This window comes from Alternaria novae-zelandiae (assembly GCF_023758075.1).
Source record: "Alternaria novae-zelandiae strain BMP 2774 chromosome Unknown scaffold_1, whole genome shotgun sequence".
Taxonomy (NCBI): domain Eukaryota; kingdom Fungi; phylum Ascomycota; class Dothideomycetes; order Pleosporales; family Pleosporaceae; genus Alternaria; species Alternaria novae-zelandiae.
In genome coordinates, this window is record NW_026056961.1 from 1606446 (window position 1) to 1619979 (window position 13534).

A 13534-nucleotide genomic window follows, 5' to 3' on the forward strand; every position below is an offset into this window, starting at 1 on the left:
CAATGCTATCGATCCACAATAATTTGGGCGAAACGGGGTCGCGGAGATACGGTAGGGCTTCCGCAAGGTTTTTGGTAATATCGATGCTTTGATCGCTAGACGACGAAACTCGAAGCCGGCGGGGTGATCCGGTCGGACCCCATGTGTATGAGAGCGCTTCATACGGTGGCACATCTTCCTTTGTGAGCCGAACGATGTTGAGGTCGCAGATCACTTCGCTCTCGCGATCCGCCGCGGGTAGTAGAGTTATCAGCCGAATCTCATCGTTGCTTTCGTCCAGTGGCTGGTAGACATATTGGGCCATTTCTGCTACCGCTGCAACAGCTATTGAGCTGCCGTGTTCGAGTGCAACGAGTGGCGAGCGGGTATCGCGAGGAGAAGGATGGAAGTATACGACGAGCGAAACAACGTATACTGTACTTCATTTGATGATCGGCAGTTGGGGGACCAGACGCAAATCTGCACGAAGAGGATACTCAACCTACTTATACAGTTATTCATGATCTTATCTGCACAATAGTACATGACTCGGTACATCACAGCTAGTAATGTCAGTATGCAGCCTTGCGCATGGTACCTAGGTACCCAACATATTGGATTGGCTACTGCCCCAGTGATTCGCGGGAGAAGGGTGCGGCACAGCACGTCGGACCTGGATCCTTCCTCTATTGCCAGCAGCAGCAGCAGCACGCCATGCGCGGAGCAAAGAAGACCACATCCATCAAACAGATGTGTTCATTGCGACAACGGAAAGCGCAATAGAAGTGAATAACGATCTCGATGAAAAGGGAAGATCGTGAATGCCCGCGCACGTGGCGAAGAAGCCCCGAATCGCGGCTTCCATTTTCCACGTTCTGGCCCTTGCCCCAATTGGCCAGCGGAAACAAACAACGCGCTATTTTTATCAGAACTTCCGCCGCGCTGACTACCCAAACCTCTAATTCCTCGACGCGCCCTCAAGAAATATCCTAATCCGCAACAGCCTGCACGCCGGCACAGAAAGCCACCAAGACTGCCTTGGACAATTTCTGGTCGATATACTAGTACGAAGACAACGAAATGGCGCGTGGCAACCAGCGCGACAAGGCTAGGGAGAAGAACCTCAAGGAGCAGGCTGGAAAGGTATGTTTGAGCCCCGTTTCTGGCACCACGGACAACGGTTATACCAGTCGTTGATCTCTCAAAGAAATATCGCGCTAACTTAATAAACAGAAAGGCAAGAACACTGTATGCGTATCCAAGAGAGACTGGCGATAAAGGCCTCGAGGGGTGTTGGCTAACCACAGGCTGCAGCAATCCGGTACCGAATTCGCGCGCACCAAAGAGAACGTAGCAGAGATCATGCGCGCTAAACAAGCTGCTGGTACGTCGTATTTCTCTTATCTTGGTCACCCAGACTTCAGAAAGGCCATGCGATACTCTCGAGACGGCGACGCTGACTGCCTGTGTAGCTGAGGCAAAGAGGGCCGCTGAGGGCGCTAAGAAATGAGCGGTCAGACAAGATGCGCAACGCGACAAACGACAACATCTTGACGCCACCACCGCCGTCACAGTCGAGCTGTTTAGAAGCCTATCATCATGAAGCGGAGTTTCCTGGGTTTGGATTAGAAGGCGAAGGAGTGTGCTTGGATTGGATTGATTTTGGATACACCGAATACACCGATTTCTGATTTTGAACGCCGTGAGGAGCCCATCGCGCCCTTTTCCCATGCCACACACTCAAGTCTTCATCACGATTCAAACCAAAACACCAAGCACTAATGGCAGTTTTGAAGATAGCAAAGATTGTGAAAGTGCGATCTCTTGGATCTAGCTCTAATACTAAAGTTTTTTTACAACGTTACAATCAAGTCTTTAACTCAAACAGCACCACCGCGCGGCTACCATCGCAGCATGTGGATTACGGTATAATGCGAAACGCCCCAGCAAATGATAAAAATGGTATAAGGATCCGGGGGGAACAAATGCTAAACCAGAAGCTTTCTTGCCCGAACCCGTCGTAAGAATGTTTGTTTCTCGACCAACCACCTCTCCTCCAAGACCAACCAAGCGCATACACCTAGTTGATCCATTCCCCAGCTCCTTCTCATTACACCGTTTCTCCCAAGTTTCTATTCGTGAAGGCGTCTATGCGATCATGCCGGGGAAACCGCCGAAGTTGTTGATGGCGGCGGTCTCGGGGAAGGAGGCCATGCCGCAGAGGCATTGGCAGGAGCAGGTCTGGCCGGCACCGTCGGTTCCTTGTCCAGCGACGACGGTGGCGGAGGCGAGAGCACCCGTGCCAGTACCGGTGCCAGTTGCGGCGGCACCTCCAGCCTCGACGGTGACGGTGGTAGGGGCGGCCGCGGCGCCGGGGTCGACGGACTGGAGGTCGCCGGCAACGAGACCTGTGCCGTTGGTCTTGATGGCTAGGCCCTTGAAGTCGGCCATGGTCTTGTCGCCAGTCTCGGCGGCGTTGATGCTGAAGACCATGCCCTTTCCGCAGTGGATGCCGTTTTGTTGCTTGCAGTAGAACCCTTGATGATGTTAGCTGTCGTTCGTGTTATCACCAAATGTAGAAAACTTACAGAGCGGCTCTGTCGTCTCGACGGTCATGTTCCATGTGACACCCGCCTTGCCCTCGGGGTTGGGCATGAAGCCAGAGTCCATGCCTCCCTCCATCTTTTTGCAGGGCTCGGCGAAAGTTGATTGAGTGGCAGTGTGGTTCTTCTGCATGAATTCGAAGACGACCATGTCGCCGACGGCGGCCTTGATGGACTCGGGGTTGTATCCTAGTACGGGTGCCATACCAGTCTCGACGGGCTTGACTCCACCAACAACGACCTGCTGTATGTTAGATAGAGTTCAATAGTAAGTAGTATGAGTGAACTTACAGTGTGCGTCATCGCGCCCATTGCGACCTCGGGGGCAAGGCTCATAACCTGCATCTCGGCGGAGGCAAGTACGGCCGCTAGGGGTAGTGCTGTGAAGTACTTCATTATGACTAGATTGCGTATCGTGTAAAAGTGTCGTAAAAGTGAACGTAAGCCTGCGCTGCAAGCACTAGAATGTACGATAGAAGGTTTGAAGGATTGAAAGGGCACTACGAGGGCCGGCTCGGACAGTAAGAAGCAGATGAAGTAAGAGAAAGAGACAGTGAAGCACTGGTATTATGAGGCAAGAGCGATGAGATGAGGAGAAAGTTTATGCCTGGGGATTGTCTATTCCTTAAATCCACGCATGAAATTGTTGGATTTGGAAGGCGTGCAGGCCGTTGCGCACATGGCGAAACACCAGCCCCTTGCGCTCGGCATGGCATGGGGGAAACGTTGATCGGCTGCAAGAATGGCGAGATTTTGGTGATGCGCACTTGCTTGGGCGCAACGGCGGGGGGTGTTTGGGACTTGAACCGTTGGAGGTGGGTTCGAGACTGTCGCGGTGGTGTCGCAGATCCGTCTCGCTTCTCGCCAGACAAGCCCAATGCGGTAATCTAAGAACCACCAAGGCTATAGGCGCAGGGACAGAACTAATCAGGATGCCTGGACTATGGGGCTGGGAACTCGTGAGCCGCATGGAAAACTGCAGAGCTTTCATCTCGCAGCCTGCGTTCCCGAGGAGTTGAGGCACGAACTGTGTAGGTCGTCAGTCGCGTGCAGGGACTAGACCATGGCATTCCTCACCCCATTGGTTCAAAACAACAACTTTCAAGCCTCAATATGTCTGCTTCGTCTTCTAAACTCGCTCGGCAGCCACAGTGTGATGCGCACTGCCTCCAAAATGCGTCATTCTCTGGATCCGCTACTGAGTCGCTGGGGGCTCTTTGCGAGCCTGCTGCTGGCCAGCATGCAAACCAGTGTAGTAACCGGCATAGTACCAGGACATCATAATGTTCTTCATATTCTCATCTTGCACTATTGAGAGTTAGCAGCATGTCACCAACTGTCAAACTTCCACACCATCCGGAAGTAACGGCTGTCAAAATCACGACTTACCGGTTCCAAGGATGGCCTGCGGCATGGCATCTGCAAGAGTGCCGGCAGCATGTGGCACCGGAGGAGCCTCAGCACTTGGCGATTGGATCTGCGGTTCTTGCTTCCCGGAGAGATCTGGTTCCTGGTTCTCGTAAGACAGGGTTCGGTACTGGGCTGTTTCATATGTACACGTACCTGCTGCGGCGACGGACCGCTTTGAGCAATGCCATTGGTTTCTGACAGCGGCGTGTCTACATCTTCATGATCCGCGACACCGCTGGTCTCTGCTGTTGCCGATACAGCCTCCGCTTCATCCATCAGGTCCCCATATTCCCTAGAAACGTTAGTATCGTGATGTAAAGGCTTGGAGAGCTGCTTACCCCCGTGCTTCCTTTAGCTCTTCCTCCGTCAGGACGTCTTCAAGTTTCTTGCCTGATTGGTGGATACTGTGGTATTTCTGTTCTGTTTAGTCGATATTCTCGCGGAAACTACGAAAACGACGCGTGTAGAAACGTACTTTGTACTCATTCACCGCCTCATCCCAGGAATCGATCAGCAGAGAATCATCCCACGCGTTCTTGTCGCTCATGTCTACAACGGGTGCCATGTTGAACTTTGGATCTTCGGCGGTGTACAGAGCAAGTTGAGTTGCTAGCCTGGTAAAATGCTGTGAGAGCGCTCACTTTTTTCTTTTCGGTTTCAAGTATTTCGCTTGGTGTGAGGTGAGTATCTGGAGTTGTAGGTTAATGGTGAGGGCTGGGGACTATCTTGGCAAGTGTCCATTAGCGCGACTGCCACGAAAAAAGTTCCCGCGTCTGAGCTCTCCTCCGAACTTTTGCGCGTAACAACATTCGCGACCACACAGACCCCACGCCATTACACCAAATCACAATGGCTGCCCAAGACACCACAGGAAAGAAGCGCAAGGGTGAGCAATTGAGATATTAATAATTCCCGATCGCGGTCGCTAACTTGTCTCAGGCGCATCAGAGGCGGCGCCCAAAGCGAAGAAGCCGAGAAAGTCGGACGATGTCGCGCCCGTCGAAGCCAAGCCAACGCGGAAATCTGCGCGCAAGCAAGCCGCCGACTTCATGGACATTGAAGAGGAAGCTGCGCCCGTCGCCGTTGCCGAGCCTGTCAAGCCGAAGAAGGGCAAGAAGAGCAAGGCCGCTGCCGACGTCGATACCGAGATGGCCGAGCCCGTCGCGGAGGTAGTCGAGGTTGCTGAAGTACAGGAGAAGCCTAAGAAGCAAGCAAAGAAGGGCAAGACCGCCGCCAAGGCCAACACAGAGGTCACTGAGCCTGTCGCTTCCGTCGTAGAGGTCACTGAAGTGCAAGAAAAGCCCAAGAAGGGTGGCAAGAAGGGCAAGACTGTAGTCGCAGAGGAGACTGTCGTAGCAGAGGCCCCTAAGGAGAAGGCCAAGAAGTCCAAGAAGAGCAAAGCTGCTGAGGCCGAGCCAGTTGAGGACGCTGTCGCCGTAGTAGAGGAGACTACTGCAGTCGCAAAGCCAGCGAAGGCAAAGGGAGGAAAGAAGCAGAAGGCGACTGAACCCGAGGTTGAGGTCACCGAGGTCACAGCGGTGGAAGACGACGCGGACGATGCCGCCGAGGACGACCAGACGGCAGCTCTCCTCGCTGGCTTCAGCGACTCAGACTCAGACGACGCCGATGAGGACGTCAACTTTGACGAAGAAGCAAAGGTTCCCAAGCTCAGCGCCAAACAGCGGAAAGCGATCAAGCAGGCGGAGGCCGCACCCAAGTCCAACCAGCCTGGTGTCCTCTACGTTGGGTATGTGAACCAGTCCATTATATACTACATATTGCTAACAATGCGTTTAGTCGTGTGCCCCGCGGTTTCTTCGAGCCCCAGATGAAGCAGTACTTCTCGCAATTCGGCAAGGTCAACCGGTTACGCTTGTCGCGCAACAAGAAGACTGGTGCTTCCAAGCACTTCGCTTTCGTCGAGTTCCAATCCGAAGAAGTCGCTGACATCGTCGCACGAACAATGAACAACTACCTACTGTTCGGTCACATTCTCAAGGTCCACCTTATTCCTGCTGAGCAGGTACACCCCGACCTCTTCAAGGGTGCCAATGAGCGGTTCAAGGTCGACCCTCGCAACAAGAAAGCCGGTCTCGAGATGGAGCGCGGTGTTGAGCGTGCGCAATGGGAGAAACGCGTGGAGAACGAGAACAAGAGGAGGACAAGCAAGGCTAAGCAGCTCAAGGAAGTCTTTGATTACGAGTTCGAAGCACCGGCGCTCAAGACTGTCGACAGCGTCCCTAAGCACACCAGCATCACTACGCTCGAGGCCGCGAAGCCCCAAGAGCTTCTTACTCAGGCGGCTACTGAGGAGACCACAGCTGCTGAGCTCCCCAAGGCAAAGAAGGGCAAGAAGGGCGCCAAGGCTCAAGCAGCACCACCACCTGCAGAGGTCGCTGAGGTCACAGAGGTAGTCGAGGCTGTCTCACCTGCACCAGCAAAGAAGGGCAAGAAGGGTGCAAAGGCCAAGCCTGTTGAGGCAGCTAAGGTCGTGGTGGAGGAGGTCGCCGCGCCTGCCCCAGAGAAGAAGACCAGGAAGCGCAAGTCGGATGTCACGGTCGAGACTACTACCGTCACCGAGGAGGCCGTCCCAGAAGTAACGCCCAGGAGCAAGCGAACCAAGAAGGAGAAGGTCGTCGTCGAGCCCATCGTCGAGGAGGTCGAGGAGAAGAAGACCGCTGCCAAGCCGAAGAAGGCCAAGAAGGCGAAGGCCTAAACGCGCTGATATCAGCTTTGACAGCTGTCAGCTTCGTTGTACATGTTTAATGGCCGTGGCAGTTTACGACTTTCTGCATTCGACCACCTGCACCATTCTTCATCGATGAGCCGGCGTTACGTAGACAAAACGTGGTTTTAGCGTATCCATACCAATGCAGCATTCAACCATCCAGTTTCGTTTCCCACTGCGCGTTATGCGTGTTTTTCACATGCCATCCACCTGATTTGACGTGGGACTTCTCAAGTGGGCACTTCCCCCCTGGTCTTTTACTCCACATTTAAACCTCATGCAGAAGGAGCACAAAATATATTCGCGCTTACACGAGCTACCTGTCCAGACGTGGAAATGTTCCGTAGAGTGGATCTTGCCTCGAGTAGGCACGGGAGATGGTTCTCGTATAAGATGACAGTGCTTCCTACGCCAAGATCTCCATTACCTCTACATTGCTGATACTCTGTCTATAACATCTGTGCATTTACCGCTCATCGTTTCCATCTTCACATATTCATTCATATTCGTTACTTCGGAATGGCGGAGAACGACGCACGCCTCTCGGCATCGCAAATGTACGAGTCCGTTACATCCTTACCCCCAGCAAAACGCCACATCATCACACACAACGCAGAGGGCAAAAGCACTGTCCATTCGAGCCCAACGTTACAGTACTACGGATACCCAGGTATCGGTGGAACATCTCGATCATGTACGTCTTAGCCATACCACCCACCCACTGGAGAAAGTAAAACAACACTACACACCACCAACATGTCCATCAAGTAGACAGACATACTAACCCCACCCCCTCCTCCAACTAGACGCCACATCCTCCATCCCAGCCTCCCTCCAAAACGACCAGGACATCTCTGTCTACACCTCCCCAGAAGGTGAATCTAGCTACACAGGCCGCAGCATCGTAGCCAATGGCTCTGGCTCCCACCTCATCGTCTGCGATCTCGCCCCTGGTCAAGCTAGTCAGATGCATCGTACTGTATCTATTGACTACGTAATCTGCACCCATGGCGATGTTCGTATGGAGACTGCGACTGGGGAGATGGTAGATTTGAAACCTGGTGTACGTATTCCCTTTCTTCCTCCTTGGTTTCCCCGTTCCCGGTTTGTTTTGGGAGTAGATAAAAAGGACGCGTGATTTTGTTGTAAAATTGCTGATGGAGTGGGAATAGGATCATGTTATCCAGCGAGGCACGATGCACAAGTGGCATAACGCATCCGAGACTGAGCCCGCGAGGTTTATTGCTATCACGTTGCCTGCGGAGCCGTTTCAGGTTCCGGGTACGGGGGAGATGTTAGCGGAGGAACATGTACAGGGGAGTGAGGCTAAAGACTGGGATGTCAGTAAGATGTGAATGAGTCGATCGGAGATTTGGGGAAGGATGGAGCGTAGTTAGATCATAGAAGAGGGTATAGGAGCGGCACGAGGTGTTGAAGCATACGGCTATAAACCTGAAGAGATCACCACAAGTCACAACCAAAGTTATATAGACGTTCAAGGATTTCATTTCGCTAATGATGTAACACAAAGACCACACATACAACCCTTATTTTGCCTCGCCGCTGCATTATCGATGACAACTAAGCTTACAAGGTACAACGAATCTAGCCTGTGCCCGATACTGCGAGCTTCATAAGATGGTCCATGAAAGTCTGCAGACTGACGTCGTCGGTGAAGATGGTCTGAGCTGTCGCAGCACCGCCATAGCTGTTAGTTTGATGTGTGGTCGAAGGGTTGAGCTTGCTGAGCAGGAAACGAGCTTGTGAACCGCCGGCATCACAGACGATGAATCGAGGCAATGGGAAACGGTCCTGGATGAGCTCCTTGGCATCCTCCTTCGGTGCCTCCAGAAGCTCCCTGAAGTTCTCATAACCTTCTTGCTCTTGGTATCCAGCCTTCCGCCATTCGGCCATTGTTTCGCCGTGGAAGATGAGAATGTGGAAGAATGTGTCGAGCAATAGCACCGTCTCGTTCTGGATGGAGCTAGAGTCAAGCAGGACAGGCTGGCCACCTTCGTGGTCGAAACCGTAGCTGTCTAGTGTTGGCTGAATCATGATGAGGGAGTTGCTAACGTCCTCGTGATTCAAGACGTGACGGTAGAAGGCGGTTTCGTCAGGCGAGTTGTTGAAGACTTGCAAGAACTGCGATCGACGAAGATGGAACATGAATTGCGGGTATAGTGTGAAGTTCTTCTCAAGCCTGGTCTAGTAGTTAGTATCTGGTATCGAAGCGAGAACTATATGTCCCAGAGTGATGAAGGCCTTACCTGAACGACGACGGGTCATCTTTCCTGTACTCGGCGAAGCGAGCGCATAGTCGGATAAGCATACGATCGACCCATCGAAGAACGTCAGGGCCATCGTCAACCTCAGCCTTGAAGACTGCTATCCTCGACATGAGGACAGCAGCAGCTTCTTGATCGAAGGACTGGGCGATGGCAGGGTCGCCAGATGGACCGCTCATGGGTCGGGCCACGGTGGTAACTGTGAATGTTTAGCATGCGTGCTTAGCTTAAACACATTCCAGAGAACTCATACCTCTCAAATGATACTGGCCAGCGGAGTGTTGATAGTATGTGAGGAACTGAATGAGAGCCTGTTGCTGCGAAGAGGTCACGTTGGACCCGCCTTGGTTGGCAATCTCGAAATAGATCGAGTATGAGGCTTCGGGGTCAATACCGCACATTTTCCAGGCGCATGTGTTTCCGATACCGCATTCCGTCTCACCAACAGAGACGGACTTCTTGTTCTGCGACACAGCGTGTCCAATAAGACCAGTGATCTTCAACTCTCTGGTTGTCAGCACCTCAAACTCGGCATTGAATCCCATAAGGAGGTTGTCGTCCGCATCCTTGTTGAAAACGCGCACGAAGGATTGCTTGTACATGGACGAGGTGAAGCTATCCGTCAGAATCATGTGTCCACCAGTGTTGTTTGCAAGACCCCTCATCTCAAGAAGACCGACCTGATCCAGACATCCGGCAAAGATGTCAACAATATGGCCGTTGTGGGAAATGCGCTTCGCAAGGCCCTCGTAGAACTTCAGTGCCTTCTTGTAGTACTTGATGTTGTCGCGGTCGATGTCGTGGTGCGATCGGATGGGCTCGCGCAGCTCCGGGCCAACAACCATACCAGGTCCCTCGGTGGCTGGACCACCGCTAAACAACATGATGCGGGCGGCACTGTTCATGAAGCTCGTCTCCAGGAGTCCAGCAGCGACGCTGAGCGCTACACCGGTGCACCTCAAGGGACGCTTATCGTTCGCGACTGGCCAGGGGTCCCGTTGGATTGATTCGAGAGCGTTGGTCAACTGCAATTCGCACTGCGATACGGGTAGGATGAAGCGCGTGCCAACGCCACCTGGAGCGCCCATAGGTGGACGTCCAGGCTGCTGTGGGACACCAGGTCGAGGAGCCATCTGGCTGAGGCCTAGCATCTCGTGCACTTGCTTGGTGGAGTAGTCCTTGCTTCCGCGGAAGACGTACGACTTGGCGCATTCGGTGTAGCCCAGTTCGTGTACTTGTGTCTATGGCTGTCAGCTTATAACACTCATTCTAGCTTCCTGTACCTACCATTGTACCGTATGTGACCAAACCAACCAGCGCGTATGCTGGGAGCAGGCTCAAAGCCATGATGATCGAGTCCTTCAGCGCCTTCAAGCTGTCTTCCTCTTGGCATGTGTCTACAACAAAAATGAAAATAGGTGGGCTCGGTATGGGTCGGGGAAGGCGGTATTCGATCGTGGTACTGTTCGGGTGCATCTCTGGGGGCATCTGCTGGTTGGAGATGTCCTTGTAGTGCGGGGGCAGGTGATTGCGGTTCAAGCAGAAGGGGCATATCCACTGGTTGGCGCGCATATCAATTTGGCTGTCTCAATGTCAGCTTGAGATATGTTACAAGAAACTATGCCAGGCATACCAGTAGGGGTTGAGGATAGCTTTGCATGGCGCCCTGCAGCTGACAGGCTCATACTGGAGGAGCGGAGTGTCCGTCTTCTCCTTGAGAGGCGTGTAGTGTGCACCAATGGGAACGACTAGGCGGGAAGCTTCCTGTATACCGCATCAGTACGTTGCGTCCCTCGCGCCGACGTTGTCTATCGTACCATGCGCGTGCTGGGAAACGTGTTCCAGCTGAGACGGACGCCATCCCTGTCTTCAATGTCGCTCCACTGGTCCTTGAGCGCCTCGAAATCGGCCATGCTGGGCGGTTGCAGCTATCTGGGCTGCGCGAGGAGGTCTGGGGTGGGTGAGGGTTGTCGAAGGTTGGTGGTGGAGGGACCGAGGACGCCCACGATGGGAGATTTGGCGGGGCGGTGTGAATGTAGCAGGCGCGAGACGGGGAGCTGTAGTTATATGCAGCAAAATGTACCGAGACGTGTCAAGTGTTCCTCCCTCAAGGCAACAACTGCACAGGATAATGCAACGTCGTAGGAAGCTCACGCACTTGAACTTGCGTGGATACCTCAGTTGGCGATGCGGCCAGATGTTCTTGCCCTAGCGCTCCCAATCCGGCCTAGCACCACCGAAGCTCCGCTCCGCCCCAGCCTCAAAACCGCGATTTTCCTCGCCGTCGCTCTTTTTCTCTTCATCACCGCCAGCAACAAATACACTACGTAACGGCAGGCTCCCATTTCTTTGATGAATGAGCCTGTTTTCGCGCTGCGCGAAGAAGAGATTTAGACCCATGGCTGGGCGCCCGATCTGGAAAACTCATTCTGAGTATACTGATAGGTTGGGAATCAGCAGAGGTCACATTCCATCATCGTGCAGTCTTCGTCATTAGAATCTCGTGGACCTTTCATCTGAACTAGAAGGAAGCCTTCAAGGCAGGCATTTTCAATCCGCATCGTCAAGCAACGTGTTCTTCGTACCGTACTCATTGTTGACCATGGTTCATAGTCTTGCTGAAGATAACGTCCACCTCCTCGATCATTGTAGCCTTTAGGCAATCGTACACGTCACTTCTGATGTTCAGACCTATCCCGCTCTTTGGAGAGCCTACGCTTGTCAGCAGCTACAAGATGTGATGACATCCAAAGGCTTCCCCTCTTGACGACGCGTTTGTACAACGAATTCACGTCCTTACGTGGGGGCAAAAGCCCCAATCATTACATTCCTGTTCAAGCGGTTCGTTGCGAGGCGAGCGTGGCCGTCTTGATCGTGTCAGAAGCGTCTGATGAATATGGAGCATTTGGACTTCATGTAACTTATACAACAACACCCACGTCGGCCGCCATCATCCAACGCCTTCTACGGCACCAATTACACATTGACGGAGACACGTCCGATGTTCCCGCTGGAGCCTCCAGATCTGCAGCTGTGTTTGGACGTTACCAAACTCCTGATATATTAACAATCTGAATCCGATCGGGTAAATGCATCGTAATACACTAGCCTCATCACCTGCCAGCGTACTGTGCGATGCATCAGAACTTGGGTATATATGTATTTATGATGTGTGTAGTATCTCTTGTTGCGTTCTGTATTCTCCAAGTCTAGTCAATCTTACAGTCCATGATCATGGCTCGCACCTCTGCACTTCTTATCTCGCTTCTTGCAGGTCAGGCCTGCGCCCACACTTTCATCTGGGTATTCTCAGCCATTCCCAACTCCCCAGTCTCTATACTAACACCCCCAGGGCGTCTTCGTCAACGGCATAGACCAAGGAACCTTCAAAGGCGTCCGCATCCCCGCCTACAACGGCCAAAACGGCAAAGGCGGCTACAACAACTCGCCCGTCAAAGACCTCGACTCCATCGACATGCGCTGCAACGTCATGGGCGACATCCAAGCCCACGACACCATCAAAGTACAGCCTGGCGACAACCTGACCTTCGACTGGCACCACGAGAACCGCAACAACAAAGACGAAGTCATCGCCAACTCGCACCATGGCCCCTCGCTCATCTACATCTCACCTGACCCACCGACGGAGAACTCTTTCGTTAAGATATGGCATGAGGGCAAGTTCGAAAGTAATCCGTTTCCGCAGGCGGGCAAGTGGAGTACCACCGGGGATATCGCGATGAACTTTGGGCATATGAATGTTAGGGTGCCGGAGGGGCTGAAGGCAGGACATTACATCATTCGTGCGGAGATGGTTGGTCTGCATGAGGGCGATGTGAGCTATCTCGCGAACCCGAAGAGAGGCGCACAGTTTTACCCCGATTGTGTTCAGATCGAGGTTGAAGGCGATGGCGAGGTGGAATTGCCTGAAGGTGTGAGCTTCCCTGGAGCGTACTCTTATGAGGATCCGGGTGTTGTGCACAATGTGAGTCTCCTCTACCCAAGTCATAACCCATGGTTCGTTCGCTGACGTGAGACAGGTATACTGCTCCACTGAAACAAGGAAACCGAAGACTTCCACCACCCCCTGCGTCACCGACTACATTATCCCAGGTCCTACCGTATGGTCTGGTGCCTGGGCTGAGACTACCGCAGTTCCAGTCGGACCTGTCGATGGTGTTACAACTGCGACGGCATGGAGCACATGGATTGGTACCGATAGTGTTGTTACGAGCGCGACGTTTGCGGATGTGAAGAGTCAGACGATCGTGGGGAGCTCAAAGTATACTGCGAGTTGGAGCGACACGTATGCTACGCCTACTGCGACGGCTGCGCGTTGGTAGAAAGTGGTCGAGAGGACGTGTGCAATAGTTCGACGCAAATCAGAACGCATTCATTTCTCTGACAGTCATTCGCAATCCATTTTCTGGAAGCTTTTCATCGCATGGGCCTCCGGAGGAGACGTTGGGCCCATTCCCTTCCAAATGCTTTTCCAATACCACGTCGTTTTCAAAAGCCAGATCGCAAAG

At 53.1% G+C, this 13534-nt stretch overlaps 6 protein-coding genes across 6 annotated transcripts; 3 read left to right on the forward strand and 3 right to left on the reverse strand.

Moving 5' to 3' along the window:
* Positions 1–1059: 1059 nt before the first annotated feature.
* On the forward strand, positions 1060–1489 carry J4E88_000509 (uncharacterized protein; the record flags this gene model as incomplete). The annotated part of the gene is made up of 3 exons (XM_049394185.1): positions 1060–1122; positions 1294–1363; positions 1452–1489. 3 exons carry the CDS (start codon positions 1060–1062, stop codon positions 1487–1489), a joined length of 171 nt encoding a protein of 56 aa, XP_049260014.1.
* A 638-nt stretch (positions 1490–2127) lies between these two features.
* On the reverse strand, positions 2128–2978 carry J4E88_000510 (uncharacterized protein; the record flags this gene model as incomplete). Its single annotated transcript, XM_049394186.1, has 3 exons — positions 2128–2516; positions 2568–2823; positions 2874–2978. 3 exons carry the CDS (start codon positions 2976–2978, stop codon positions 2128–2130), a joined length of 750 nt encoding a protein of 249 aa, XP_049260015.1.
* Positions 2979–3777: 799 nt separating this feature from the next.
* On the reverse strand, positions 3778–4557 carry J4E88_000511 (uncharacterized protein; the record flags this gene model as incomplete). Its single annotated transcript, XM_049394187.1, has 5 exons — positions 3778–3890; positions 3972–4119; positions 4146–4284; positions 4331–4407; positions 4468–4557. The coding sequence occupies 5 exons, from the start codon at positions 4555–4557 to the stop codon at positions 3778–3780; spliced, it is 567 nt and encodes a 188-aa protein (XP_049260016.1).
* Positions 4558–4841: 284 nt separating this feature from the next.
* J4E88_000512 (uncharacterized protein) lies at positions 4842–6708 on the forward strand (the record flags this gene model as incomplete). Its single annotated transcript, XM_049394188.1, has 3 exons — positions 4842–4878; positions 4932–5739; positions 5790–6708. The coding sequence occupies 3 exons, from the start codon at positions 4842–4844 to the stop codon at positions 6706–6708; spliced, it is 1764 nt and encodes a 587-aa protein (XP_049260017.1).
* Positions 6709–8325: 1617 nt separating this feature from the next.
* SEC23 (GTPase-activating protein S23) lies at positions 8326–10918 on the reverse strand (the record flags this gene model as incomplete). Its single annotated transcript, XM_049394189.1, has 6 exons — positions 8326–8920; positions 8988–9204; positions 9259–10246; positions 10293–10587; positions 10639–10769; positions 10823–10918. The coding sequence occupies 6 exons, from the start codon at positions 10916–10918 to the stop codon at positions 8326–8328; spliced, it is 2322 nt and encodes a 773-aa protein (XP_049260018.1).
* A 1321-nt stretch (positions 10919–12239) lies between these two features.
* J4E88_000514 (uncharacterized protein) lies at positions 12240–13348 on the forward strand (the record flags this gene model as incomplete). The annotated part of the gene is made up of 3 exons (XM_049394190.1): positions 12240–12308; positions 12358–12990; positions 13046–13348. The coding sequence occupies 3 exons, from the start codon at positions 12240–12242 to the stop codon at positions 13346–13348; spliced, it is 1005 nt and encodes a 334-aa protein (XP_049260019.1).
* Between the last annotated feature and the right edge of the window lie 186 nt (positions 13349–13534).